General features: G+C 52.7%; 1 protein-coding gene across 2 annotated transcripts; it reads left to right on the top strand.

Annotated features, from left to right (window-relative positions):
* The first annotated feature begins 1298 nt into the window (after positions 1–1298).
* Positions 1299–13771, top strand: CRYBB1 (crystallin beta B1). Of its 2 annotated transcripts, none has more exons than XM_045791224.2 (6): positions 1299–1428; positions 2852–3044; positions 4757–4875; positions 8661–8793; positions 11501–11643; positions 13509–13771. In XM_045791224.2, exons 1-6 carry the CDS (start codon positions 1313–1315, stop codon positions 13690–13692), a joined length of 888 nt encoding a protein of 295 aa, XP_045647180.2. In that variant the 5' UTR covers positions 1299–1312; the 3' UTR covers positions 13693–13771. The 2 variants fall into 2 exon arrangements, with proteins under 2 accessions (XP_045647180.2, XP_087713310.1); XM_087857184.1 differs by having other exon boundaries at positions 2840–3044.
* The last annotated feature ends 236 nt before the right edge of the window (positions 13772–14007 follow it).

Below are 14007 nucleotides of genomic sequence, written 5' to 3'. Positions count from 1 at the left end.
CCGGGGCTGCTGCCACTACCTGGGGCCAGGAAGCCAGACAGCAGGCTGATCTCACTCAGCAGTTCCCCAGCTCTACTGTGAGTTCACACTGTGGGACCTTGGAGAAGTCACCTGTTCCAGCTGGGCCTCAGTTTCTCCATTTGTGAAAGGAGGGAATTGGATCAGAAGACTCCTGGCGTCTGTTCCATTGTTCTGAGTTTTTACAGCTCTATTTGACTTCTGTCTGTCTTCTCCCCTTCACTGTCCGTCTCCCCCTCTGCTCCTCTGCATTTCTGTCTTCTTTTTTTCTCTGTGGCTCTCCACTTCCCCCAGCCGGTCACCCTATTTCTCTCCCCCCACCCTGGTTCCCCTTTCTCCCCCTGTACCCCAGCTTCCATTATAAGCCATTGGCAAGACCACTTATTCCTCCCAAATTGATCGAGGGTGCCGTCTGTGCCAGACCCTGTGCTCAGTGCTGGGGTCCAGCAGAGCACAAGAAATGGTGGGGTTCAGGGCTTCCCCAAGGAAGCTCCAAGACGGCCAGTCATGTTCCTGGCCACCAGCTCTGGCCCTGGGGTCAGAGTATGGAGGGGAGCTTCTCCAGGCAGGTCAGGGAAGAGTAGGGAAGGAGTCTGGGCCTCACATGGTTAGAGGAACAGGACACAGGCTCTGAACATTCAACTCACCTGAGCCCAGCCCCCCCTCTTCCCCGCCCCTGCTCTATCCTGACCTCTACTGACCTCTAAACCAGGGGCAGAAAGTCAGGCCAGAGCCAAGGTCAGATAGCGTGAGAATGAAGCAGACAGACTCCCCAGGCAGCCTGTTGGGGGCGGTTCCTGGCTCTGACCTTTCTGTCAGAGAGCTCACTTGGCTCCTCTGTGAAATGGGTACTGAAAGTACCAAATAAGGTGGGTCGTCCTGGGGCTTGACCAAGGCGGGCTCGCAGCCAGCACTCAGCAGTTGAGGCTGTTGACATCACACCCACATCGGCCTTTACAAAGCATTTTCCCATCTGCGGTGCTCCTCACCACCCAAATATCCTGCCCCTTGGGGCTCCCCTTTCCCCTGCCCCAGGATTGGCAGCCAGAGGGGACCCCGTGGGCCTGGCACAGCTGGGGTTTTAGAGAAAGGCCTCCAGCTAGGGGCCAGGCCCAGGGCGAGGTGAAGTGGCAGCTGGCCAGGGTTTCTGCTGCGCGAGCTGGGCTCACAATGGAAAGTGCTGCCCTCCGCAGGAACTCCGGCAAGGTCGGGGGCCCGGGGGCAGCGCCGGGGAGGGGGGGGGCGCTCCCTGCCCAGAGTCCGCTGAGCCAGCTCCTGCTTTGTGCCACAGACCATGGGCCCTGGTGTCTGCCAGACTATAAAATGGGGGGTCGGCCCCCAGTCACCCACTGCACCAGCCCGCCCGCCTGACCGCCTGCCTGTCCTTCAGCAGGAAGTAGCAGGTCCCAGGTAAGAGGGGACCCAGCAGCTGATGAGCCGGAAGGGAGGGGAGAGGAGAGGGGAGGCAGAGAGAGGGGGAGGCAGAGAGAGAGGGAGGCAGAGAGAGGGGGAGGCAGAGAGAGGGGGAGGCAGAGAGAGCCATGACAGAAGAGAGAGAAAGGCAGAGAGAGAGAGAGAAGATAAAAGTCAACAGAGAAAGGCAGAGAGAGGAAGAGAGGAAGGAGAGGGAGAGAGGTAGAGAGAGAGAGGGAGGGAGAGAGAGAGAAAGAGAGAGCATCAACATCCCCAGGAAGGAAGGAGCCCAACTCAGGGGAATGTTGATTCACAGAGTGACACGGGGGTTGTGGGGGTTAAGCGAGAGTGTGCAAGTCACAGATGTGGCCCAGATGTCTGGCCTGCCCAGAATGGGCAGGTCCTCAGGGGAGGTGAGGGAGGGATCTGCTTGCCCCGAAGACCTCCTTCTTATAGAAAGTGTTCAGGAATCAGCTGGACCAGAGGGTTTCAATCTGTGCTGTCGGGGGTCCTCAAATCCCCGGAAATTACCTCCAAAATTAAAGTGGGCCCAGGACAAGGCGTTCTTCAAACACTCAAAGGTGTCCGTGACCATGAAGAAATGAGGAATTAGACTGATTGACCAGAGCCATCTCCAGCCAGAGCCCACACAGGCATAGTCACCATTTCAGAGCCACCACCCCCCCCCCACACACACACTGAATGCTGACGACCCCTTGATGCCCCAGTCCCAGGCCCATGTCTGCACCCACACACCCATTCCCGGAAAATGCCAGAGGGAATGGAGTCAGGAACCAGCACGCATTCATTCCCCGAACAGGTGTCAGTGGGGAATCTCCTATGGGAGATGCTGCTGGGCCAAGTGCTGGGGACCGAGGGGTGGATTTGTCCAAATAAGGAAACAGCAGAGCAATTAATAACCCGGTTGCTGGGTCCATCTACTTGAGTTGAAACCAGAGTCCTACTTCTAAGCGGTGGGCGGTGTGCACTTGAGCGGGTCACCTCCCTTCTCTGAGCTCAGTGGGGATTCCATGGCACCCATTGCACGGGGTCAGCGTTCATTCATGGGCATAACAGGCCTGGCATACCCCAAATACTCCCCAAGGGGACGTGTTATTAATCTGGTGGGGCTAATTGATATAACGCCAGCAGAGAAGCGCGGTGAGCGGTGCGCACAGCTACGGGGCGCAAAGGAAGGACAGAGCTGGGGAACAGGGGTGGAAAGGAAGGTGTGGCTGGTGAAAGGCCTGGAGGAAGGCATTTCAGGGATGCGTGGTCCCCAGACAGGGAATTTAGAATGAGAGAGAGAGAGCAAATGAGTTCAAAGAAGGCTGCGAACATCTGGTGGTGGGATGTGGGACTGGGGGGACAGCTTGAGGCTGCCATTCCTGAGTGACCCAGGCCAAAGTCTTCTTTACAGAGGTTTGCAGGTGGGGACCATGTCTCAGGCTGTGAAGGCCTCCACTACGGCTGCCGCTGCCGTGAACCCAGGGCCTGATGGGAAGGGGAAGGGCACACCGGCCACAGGACCTGCCCCAGGCCCCGGCCCCGCTCTGGCCCCAGCATCCGTGCCGACGACCAAAGCCGGGGACCTGCCTCCCGGCAGCTACAAGGTACACCCCTTGGGGTGCAGGGGCTGGGCACCACCCCTGTACATCCTCTCCTTTTGTCCCCTCTCCCCTCCCCTGCTCTTCCCTTCCCCTTCCTCTCCTCCCTCTCCCCTTACCAGTCCAGCTAGTCTGCACCAGCCTGTGCTCAGAGTTTCTCAAAAGTGAGAAAACACCAGCCTCCCCAGAGGTACTCTAAGAGCAGCAGGTGGCCTCAGACCTTCCTGAAAATTCTTCGAAGCAGTGAGGACTGAAAGAGCTTCCCCAGTCCCCTGGGGTTGGCTTGGTCTGGTTTCAAACTCCTCCAGTGCACAGAGCTGGGGTCATTTTACAGCCCTGGGTTTGCGACAAGCTCTCATGGGCTCCACGCCTGGCTGGCTTTTGTCCTTCCGTTACTTCGTTAATCGTTCATTTTTATTTAACTTTGAATAATACGACAATGCCTGCAAACACCCCCCCCCCCGATTAAAAGCCAGAACCTGAGAAAAGCCCTCTAACTCTGAAGTCTGCCCCGCAAGCCCACCATCCTTCTCCCCTACTCAAGGCAACTGCCGTCATCACCCCTGCCCGCCTTCTGCCTGCGTGCATTTTCACGCCTTATTCCTTTAAAAGAAACTCCTTTCTTGGTGTTTTACGTGTTTTTAACTTCTTGAAATATGCCATGTGCAATCGTTCTGGGTTTTTCTCTTTCCTTTTCACCTACTGTGAGATCGCTAATAGTCACCGCTGCTGCTGTGTTTTGCTGTGGGCCGCTGGTGTTGGCAGCTGTCTGATATTTCAGAGCGAGACTGTCGGGTGGTTGCTAGCTGTGCGGTGCACAGCATGGCCAGGATGTCCTTATCTGAGTCTCCTGAGGCCCATGTCCCAGAGTTTCTCTTGGGAGGACAAGATAGGAGCGGAAGGGCTGGGTCAAGAGTATGGGAACCTCCTCCTTGTAGAGCTGGGGAAACTGAGGCCAGGAGAAGGAAGACACTTGCCTCGGTTGATGTGAATGGCAAGGTTTTCCCAACTTGGGACAACGAGCAGATGAACACCCAAAATAGTAGAGGCTCAGTGAAGCTGGGGATTAGCCCAAGTTCAATGCGGAGGCCCCTACGTTGAGGCAGGTGGACTGGCGAGTGTTTTCTGAGCATCAGCTCGGTGGCAGGTCCTCAGGCTGAGGCTGGAGGTGCAGAATTAGAGCAACCCCACAGCCTGTCCCGGAGGAGCTCTTGGTCTTCGGAGGTTGAATATAGGGGGAAAGGGATGCATAGAGAGAGAGCCTGGAGCAAAGCAGCAGTGACTGTATTACTTGTGCCAATAACGGGCTAAGCACAGTGTGGGAGCCCTCAACCAAGCCCACATGGGGCAAGAGCATCAGGGAAGACTTCCTGGAGGAGGTGACGTCTGAGCCTAGAGCAGGACAGGGAACATGAATTCCAGGATGGGGATGTATGGTGGAGAGAGCATTCCAGGCAGAAGCAACAGCAGAGGAAGGAAGGAAAATTCATCAGTCCCTAATGATGGTGCAGATTCTAAGTTCAGAAATGGAAGGAAGGGAGGATAAGACTGTTTCACAGAATTTGGCTCATGGCCCACTCTTACATGATCTGTGCAGGACTGCTTTTATTTAAATAGGTCCTTAATGAAGTTTTGACCTGGAGCCTCTCCAAATGGGAGGTCTACCTCCCCCTTCACTCTGCACCCCTTTCCCCTGGGACGGGGGTTCTCTCCTGCAGCTGGTGGTCTTCGAGCAGGAGAACTTCCAGGGCCGTCGTGTGGAATTCTCCGGGGAGTGCTTGAACCTAGGAGACCGTGGCTTTGACCGAGTGCGCAGCCTCATTGCCGCCTCTGGACCGTGAGTGTGGGGCGGGAGACAGACGTTCCCAGCACCAGGGTAAAATAATAAGGAAACACAGTAGCTGCCATTTACTGGGCAACTGCTCCGTGCCCGCCGCCTTGATAGCCAAGACACACATACTATTTCCAGTCCTCACTGCAAGCTCAGGAGGGATGTATTATTCCCCTTCCCATTTTACAGATAAAGAAACTGAGGTCCAGAGAGGCGATTGGATCAGCATAAGGTCACACTCAACAGTAAGTCATGATTCTGGGGGAGAAAGGCTGTTTCTCTATAGAAGGAGCCCTGCGCATCATTGAGGGTAGGAGGAGACCAGAGGGCCAAGGGTCCACAAGCTGTCCCCTCTCATCAAGCAGCCCCACGAGAAGTAATAAGCATCTGCTGAGCACTCACTAGGTGCCAGACACTGACTGAGGGCTTTACCTAGATGACGGTTGTGTAAAGGAGGGACTATTCTTATGCCCATTTGACAGTTGGGAAAACGGAGGCTCAGAGGGGTTAAGTCCCTTGGCCAATCACGTAGTGGTAAGTGGCAGAGCCTGGATTCAACTCAGGTCAATCAATGTCATCCACAGTGCCTTTGTCACTGTACTCCCCTGCCTGCCCCTGACTCTCTGGGCTTCTCTGAGCCTTAGTGACCCCCACGTAAATCAGGAATAATTGTCCCTTGCACATAGTGGCTGTACCAGCTCCGACCCCTGTGGGCTGAGGTCAGGGCACAAGGACAAGACCCACCTGGTCCATTTGCCTCTTGTCTCACCAGCCCCAAATCCCGCAAGGGGTATACGATCAGCCTGTACTCCCAGCCACGTGGGACTGCTGTTCAAAGGGCAGAGATGGGCTTTGAGGTCAGTCAGGCCTGAGTTCAAGTCCCACCCCTCCCCTTAGCCTTGTACAATCTCCCAGCCTCAGTTTCCCGACTTCTGAAATGAGGAGAGTAATGGTCCCTACCACTGGATTATGCTGAGGCCTGAAGGAGAGAAGGCAGCATGGGCCTGGCACGTCGTGAGAGTCCCAACATAGCAGGTGACAGTGACGATTATTCACCCTCCTCATTGTCCTGTGAGTTCAGCCAAGTCATCCCAGTCCAGGGTAGGTGGTGGGGATGGGCGCGTTTCTACCTCCTGCCCACCCCCCCTCCGGGTGTGGTCAACACAGCCTCAGCCCCACCCCCAGCCCCAAAGCCCAGCTGGGAACAGAAGCTGCGGATGTGGCCAATTTGGGTTTTCAGGCTTTTTTTGGTGACGGTGACTCAAACCCAGAGTATTTCTCCTCCAACAAAGATGCAGCTGGTCTCTGGTGCGTGCTCTGGGGCTGCGCCCGATGGGGAGAGAGAAGGGGCTGTGGTCCAGTGCCCTGGGTCTGTCTCAGGCCCCCCGGGGCTGTGGGAGAGACTGTGGTAGAAAAAGGATGGAGAGGGTGAGGTGGGCAGGGGAAGGAGAGGAGAGGGCTGTCCTCAGCACAGGAGTGAGGAAAAGGGCAGGGCATGAAACTTAGGAGCCTTCACCCTGACACCTGACACCCGACACCATCCTGGGACCTTAGCCCGTGACTTAACCTCTCTGAGCCTCAGTTTCCATTGCTGTAATATCCCTGCCCTACTGCTCTCCTTGCTCATAAGGCTCCAGTGACCCACAGGAGATGAGAAAAGACTTTAAAATAAATATTTACGGTCCTCATTCTTATAATAGGTCCTCACTGGGTGTTATGACTCCCAGAGTTACGACAGGGGAAGTTTTGGGGAAGGTGGGCCGGAAGGCAAGACCACATCAGTGTCTGTCTTTCCGTAAGCTCGGACCTCCAGCAGCTTTCCTTCCTTTCTAAGCATCAAAGAGAGTATTCATTGTGCATTCTCTGTGCTAGACTTGCTCTGCATATTCCTTTTTAGACCCTCATAACCTCCTGACAAGGTAGATGTAATCTTTCCTCTCCTGAGGCTTAATGAGCTTGAGTCATGCAGCAAATAAATGATGAGCTGGGATTAGAACTTAGGTCTGTCTGTTTCCAGAGTCAGTGCTCTTAACTCCTACATGGCACCATTTCCCAAGGCTCCCTTCCCATCCACCCACCCATCCACCCACCCATCCATCCATCCATTCATTTTCCATTTATTCATCCATCTGCTTACCGCTCTCCCACCTTCCCTCTAGCCATCCATCCATCAATATACCCATTCATCCACCCCGCCATCTGTCCTTTTACCCATCTACCTACCTATCCACCCACCTACCCATCCATTCATCTACCCGTCCACTCAACCATTACTCACTCCATCCATCCATCCATCCATCCATCCATCCATCCATCCATCCATCCTTTTCTTATCTACTCCAGATCAAGCAGGGCTGAGGCAGATGCCCCTCTATTCTAGGAGTACAACTCCGTCTTCAAGTCTGTCACTCCAAGGGGGGGCGGCTCATTCCTCAGACAAAGACCTGAGGCTCCTGGGACTCATTGTGTTTCAGTCCGTGGTGGTAGCTCACCCCCCCACCTGCCCCCCATTTCATTCTGGGTTGAGGAAGATCCCAGAGAGATAATACTAATGTCAGTGTCCCTCTTGTTCCCTGAGAACTCCTGAATGCAGATAGAGCAAGGGGTCTCTTTGCCTCAAACTTCTCATCAACCTTTCCCAGAACCAGGGGATCCCTTTAACACAAGTTCACTTTCCCTCCTTATTCAGGCTGCACTGGGAAAGCCAGGAAAAGCTTTGTAATCGGTTCTCCTAGAGGACTGAACAGCTTCAAATGCAGTCACATTTAATTCTCAGAGGTATCTGAGAGGTAGATGTTACTACCAGTTCCCTCCCACTATCCCCATAGCAAGTACAGAATGTGTTCTGGATTCCAGGCCTCGTATGATGCCAGACCCTGTATCAACTTTCCCCTTACCCCTGTATTTCCAGGACTATTATTTATTTAATATATTTCATTTTAAATGACCCTTTTGAACACAGATATATATATATACATATATATATATATATATATGTATATATATATATTTTAAGATTTTTTATTTATTTATGTGACAGAGAGACAGCCAGCGAGAGAGGGAACACAAGCAGGGGGAGTGGGAGAGGAAGAAGCAGGCTCCTAGCCGAGGAGCCCGATGTGGGACTCGATCCCAGAACGCCAGGATCACGCCCTGAGCCGAAGGCAGACGCTTAACGACTGCGCTACCCAGGCACCCCAGATAGATATATTTTTTAAAAACCTTTACATCACTTGCACAAATAGAAAGCCAGCATCCCTTACCATAAGTAATAGGTATCCATAAAAAATGAACACAACGAACACGAAACAGTGCTCTTACACCGCTGCCTGCTCCAGGCTCTGGGCGGGCGGCTGTTCTTGCCTTGTTTCAGAAAGAGAGGCTAGTAGTGTTAAAGGTCCACTAGCATCCAGCAGAGACTTTCTCCTAGCTGTAATCAGGTTTAAAATAAATTGTCCTCTCATGTCTATTTCACTCCAGGTTCTCGTAGTACTGAAATGATGTGAATCCCACAACTGGGGAAACATTTCACTCACATAATGACACACACACTATCTCATTTACTCCTCCACCAACTCCAAGAGAATAGGCAGATTAGCTGAAGAAAGCAAGCCTCAGAGAGGCAGTGCCACTTGCCCAAGGTCACACAGCCAGTAAGTAACAGAGCCTAGGATCAAACCCGCTGGCCTCAGGGCTGCCTTGGAAGGGTGTGGGGAGGGCTTCTGCTGATGGTTTCTCTCCTTTGCTCCTCCTGGCCCCCCTGTCATTCTGTCCATCCCTCTTAAATCCAGCTGGGTCGCCTTTGAGCAGTCCAACTTCCGGGGGGAGATGTTCGTCCTGGAGAAAGGCGAGTACCCGCGCTGGGACACGTGGTCCAGCAGCTACCGCAGTGACAGGCTTATGTCCTTCCGGCCTGTCAAGATGGTGAGTGGCTTCTGAGCCGGTCCTGGGAGATCAATGGGGAGGACAGGAGTTCTCGGGCGTGATGGTGGGCAAGAGAATGGGGGATGAGCAGGGGGAAGAAGGAGGAATGGCAGGCAGGGAGGTGTGATGACCAGAGCGCTGGGCTCTGGTGCTCACTGATTCTTAAGATGTCCCTGGCACCCAGCCCCGGCTAGGAGCCCTGGACAAATGAGAAACATGAACCCCTGTTTTTTTCCCTTCCCTGCTGCTTTTGAGACTCAGGATCCCAGCTGGCAGAGCCAGAAACTTCAGTGTCTTCCTTGCTTCTGTTGGTGGAATGTTTCTAATTCCTGACGGCACATTAGACCCTCCTAAGAGGTTTTGAAAATCCCAGTGCCCACCCAACACATCAGACATGCAGGTTTAAGCTTGTGTGGGAGCTGAGAAGACGGATGTTGTAGAAACACACCTTGAGCTTCACGATGATAAGACAATATAGGGAATGAGCTCCTTTGTAATATTTAACTGAGTTAAATAGCATAACTTAAAGAAGACGCAAAGCCAAGATCAGTGAATCAGTGGTGTCATCCCCAAGAAATTGTTTTTCCAAAATTGTGTCGATTACGACTCACGAACCAGCCACGTTTTCATTCACCAGTGTTCATTTCCCGTGGCAAACCAACTTTTGCCTCCATGATGGGAATTTTCATGAAGGACGTTCATGAATGTCCATGATGCCAACTGTTTCGGCATCATCAAACTTAAATAATGGATTGTTCAGCCACATCATTCCCACTGTATTTCTCAGAATTTGGGGCTCAGTTATCAGGCTATAATGAACCCTTTGTAAGAATTCATAGTTTCACTTTGGGGCGCCTGGGTGGCTCAGTCAGTTAAGCATCTGACTGTTGATTTCAGCTCAGATCATAATCTCCAAGTCGTGAAATCGTGCCCCATATCTGGCTCCATGCTGGATGTGGAGTGTGCTTAAGAGTCTCTCTCTCTACCTCTCCCTCTGCCCCTCCACCCACCTCTCCCCCACCCACCTCCCTGGACTCCCTGCATATGCATGCTCTCTCTCGAAAGAAAGAAAGAAAGAAAGAAAGAAAGAAAGAAAGAAAGAAAGAAAGAAAGAAGAAAGAAAGAAAGAAAGAAAGAAAGAAAGAAGAAAGAAAGAAAGAAAGAAAGAAAGAAAGAAAGAAAGAAAGAAAGAAAAGAAAGAGAAAGGAAAGAAGAAAAAAAGAAAAGAATTCATAGATTTATCTCTTAGTCAATGGTCCTTAAAAGGCAATCTCTGTCAACAGAACTTGTTTGGAGGACTGACCAGCCAGGGCATTTCTAGTAGCTTCTAAAACTTTACTGTCCAATACTGTAGGCAGTAGCCATATGTGGCTATTGAATGCGTAAATCTTGACTAGTCTGAATAGAGATGTACTCTTAGTGTAACATACAAAACCAGGGTTTGAATACATGGTAAAAAAGTAAACAAGAATGTAATTATCTGGTTAATGTTGCTATATTGGTTGCATATTGAAATTACAATAGGTTGGACATATTTGCTTACATAAAATACATTATTAGGAAAAAACAAAGCCCAGTGCCTGGACCCCACCCCAGACCAATTAAATCTGAATCTCTGGGGCTGGGTCCCAGGCACTGATATATCCTCCTTGCCCATCAGGTAGTCTCTGTAGCTGGAGCTGAGAGCACCAGTCCACTCTCTCTCCTCTCCATCCCGGCCACTGTCTTGGTGTGGGCCACCATTATCTCTTCCCTGGGCAGCTCCAGCTCCCTCCCCCATGGGTTCCCTGCCTCCTTCCCAGCCCTTGCTCCTAGGAAATTAGATGCATGCCTCACCTGACCATCTTCCACTTAGAGTCATGCATTCAAACCACTATGGGTTGAACTCTCTCTGCCGGGCTCCGTTGCAGTCTCTGGGTGCACAGCTCTTCACGGGACAGGCAAGGTTCCTGGCCTCACGGGAGGCGGCTGCTGAAAACCTAAGCACAGAAATCAATCTGTAAGCACAAAGCACATGGCCCATGCTGCACAGGGGCCATGCCGAGTGCTGGGAGAGCAGGAGAGGAGAGTGCGGCTCTGATGGGGTGGGAGGTGGTAGCCGTCCAGGGGTGCTCAGGGAAGCCAGCCCACAGAGGATGGGAATGGAGTCAGCCACAGGAAGCCTAGAAGGCTTGTCCACTGCAAAGTGAGTGCAGAGTCCTCAAGCACAAAGCACGAATGAACTGGGTGTCGAGGAACCTGAAAACAGCTGCTGTGCCTGCGGCCAAGGGACCAGAGGGGAGAAGGGTGAAAGATGGGAGGGGAGGAATGAAACACTTCTCTGAAAGGTTCTGCCCTCACTGGCTGTGTGACGTCAATCAAGAATCTTGACCTCTCTGAGCCTCTGCTTCTCTGGCCATTGTTACCATTTAACAATAAGGATAAATGTTTTGGTAGCACTTGGCGTATGCCAGGCATTGTGCTAAGGGCGCTGTAGGCATTACTTCATTGAATCGTCATGACAACGCCATAAAATCAAGGCTGTTATCCCCTTTCCCCAGATAAGGAGGGCCCTTCCAGGCTGGACAGTGGCAATCCTAGGCAAGTCCCATGGTGGCCTGAGCAGATTCAGCTCTCTCTCTCTCTCCACACCCAGGGGGGGCCTTGAAGTTACTTCTCTTTGCCCCGTTCATACTTCACAAGCCCGACCCAGTCTCTCCTTCTCTAGGACTCCCAGGAGCACAAGATCTGCCTGTTTGAAGGTGCCAACTTCAAAGGCAACACCATGGAGATCCAGGAAGACGACGTGCCCAGTCTCTGGGTCTACGGCTTCTGTGACCGCGTGGGCAGTGTGAGGGTCTCCAGTGGAACGTAAGCACCCCTCGGGCCAGACCCTTGCTTCAAGCCCAGACAGATTCTTATAGGCTATACCATCGGGTGCATAGGGAAGGCCACACAGCTGCTCCCAGATTCTCCCAGGGCTGGTCCTGGGTTTCCACCCACGGAGCTTTCTTCCTCCGGAAAGTGGATTCGTACTTTGAGGAATTACATGCCGAAGTAAATGAATGTGGATAATTGGTTCTAAAAAGATGGAGGATGGGGAGAATGGGTCTGGGATTGCAGAAATAAGTGAGAGAGGGAGCCAATGCAGGTCGACGAGTCTAGGTGTGTCTAGGGAAAGAACATATGCAGGGACATCCAGAGCCTCTGGTGAAATGAGCAGAATGACTTCTGAGAGGCGAGACTGTGAACGCAGGGGTGTTGACCCGTCACTGAGGTGCTGTGAGACCCGGGTGAGCCGCGTGCGCATCTCTGTGTCTCAGTATTCCCATCTACACAATGGGCATGCCAGAATCCTTGATCTAAAAGGGCCCTTTATCCAAACTCTTCAGATTTGAAGCTTTCAGAACAGAGCCCTGGGACCTCGTTTCTGTGAGAACACAGAGGAGGACTGGATGCCCCAAGGAGATCACCGTCTCCATCCCTCTGCCTCTGAACAACCATGCCAGACACTCCTGGTCTCCTCTAGGCAAATATAGGGCTTCTGTCTCTCACCCAGGCTCTTTCTGGGTTCCTGTGACAGCATCAGGCTCTGGCTTTTTGCTTGGCCTTTCTTCTTCCCTGAAACCTGCATCCCTGCATACAAACCACCTGAAATTGACTAAGCATGACTTGTGGGCCAGGCACCTGCAGTAGGACCCTGGGGGAGACAGGGATGAATAAGGCTCAATTCCTGCCTTCAGGGGGCTCATCGGGCCCAGCAGGGAGGCCCACCTCTACCCATGAGATGATGTCCAGCAACACTGGGTCAGAGATAGTCCACACAGGAGGTCAGAGGAGGAAGGGAGGTTTCTGGGACCTGGGTGTGCGTGCTGGAGTGGAGGGCAGGTCAGAGGTTTATCTGAGGGGGCTAGAAGTTAAAGCAGACTTTGAAAGAGGGGCATGGGGTGTGGGAGAGGCCTGGACTGACCCTCCCAGCACAGGCAATGACAGAAGTCCGAAATGAATCATTGATGATAACTGCGTACCAAGCAGTGTGCTCATTAATTCTAAGCTAGGGAATCTTTGTAACAAACCGATGAGGTAGGCACGTTACCATCATTCCACAGACAGCAAGCTGGAGTTCTGGTAAGTCCTTGACTTCGACTCTTGCAGCTAGCAAGCAGCAGAGCTACGATCTGAACCGAGGCATTGCTGACACCAGGATACGGGTCCCTAACCACTACATGTAAATTCACTTACATACAGGGGAAACCATTATTTGAAAGGAGACTCCTCCTTCTTCTCTGCCTCCTGGCTAACCAGCCCCCAAAGTCTATCCTCATCCCTTCCATCCTGTTCTGTAAGCCCCGGGTCACCACCACCAGTGGGATGCGCTTTCATCTCCCTACCACGCACTCACACCGCATACACACACCGTATACTTAGTAAGCGCTTCTGGTACATTTTCCCATTTCGCCCCGTAATAAACCAGCCCTAGTGACCACTCCCACTCTCTAGAAGGGGAAACCAAGGTCTTTTAGAGAGGTGAAGTCACTGGCCAAAGCCAATAGGAAGCTCCAGGAAGGGACAAAGCCAGGACAAAGGAGCTACGCCCCCGTCCTGTGACCCAAGCCCACGAAGGATGGAGAGCGGATGGCAGGGATGGGTGGAGAGCTGACTGGTCCGGGCTGGGGTCCGGGTGCCAGGCAGGGAGGCTGGCCATCTCCACCCTGTCCTTCTTGCTTCCCTCCCAGCTGGGTCGGCTATCAATATCCGGGCTACCGCGGGTACCAATACCTCCTGGAGCCAGGCGACTTCCGGCACTGGAACGAGTGGGGGGCCTTCCAGCCGCAGATGCAGTCCGTGCGGCGCCTGCGCGACCGGCAGTGGCACCGTGAGGGCTGCTTCCCAGTCCTGGCGGCCGAGCCCCCCAAGTGAATACATACCCTGCTCTTCTCCCTTGCCCCACTCTCCCTCAGACTCAGTTTTCCCATCTTTCCCGTGGAAATAAAAGTTCCTAAAGCCAAAATGTCTCTTGGATCTGTGCATAACTTTGGGGCTCCCCATCATTGCCGGCATGTGACTTCTTTGGTCTTTTTTTTTTTTTTGAAGGTTTATTTATTTATATTAGAGAGAGAGAGAGAGAGTGCAAGAACAAGTGAGCAGCGGGAGGGGCAAAAGGAGAGGGAGAGAATCCCAAACAGACTCCCCACTGAGTGCGGAGCCCAACGTGGGGCTGGATCTCAGGATCAT

This window comes from Ursus americanus, chromosome 30, assembly GCF_024610735.1.
Source record: "Ursus americanus isolate L20-20 chromosome 30, mUrsAme1.1.p, whole genome shotgun sequence".
In the NCBI taxonomy this organism is placed as follows: Eukaryota; Metazoa; Chordata; class Mammalia; order Carnivora; family Ursidae; genus Ursus; species Ursus americanus.
Note: the sequence above shows the minus strand (reverse complement) of the source record. Positions and strands in the feature narration are given on the sequence as shown.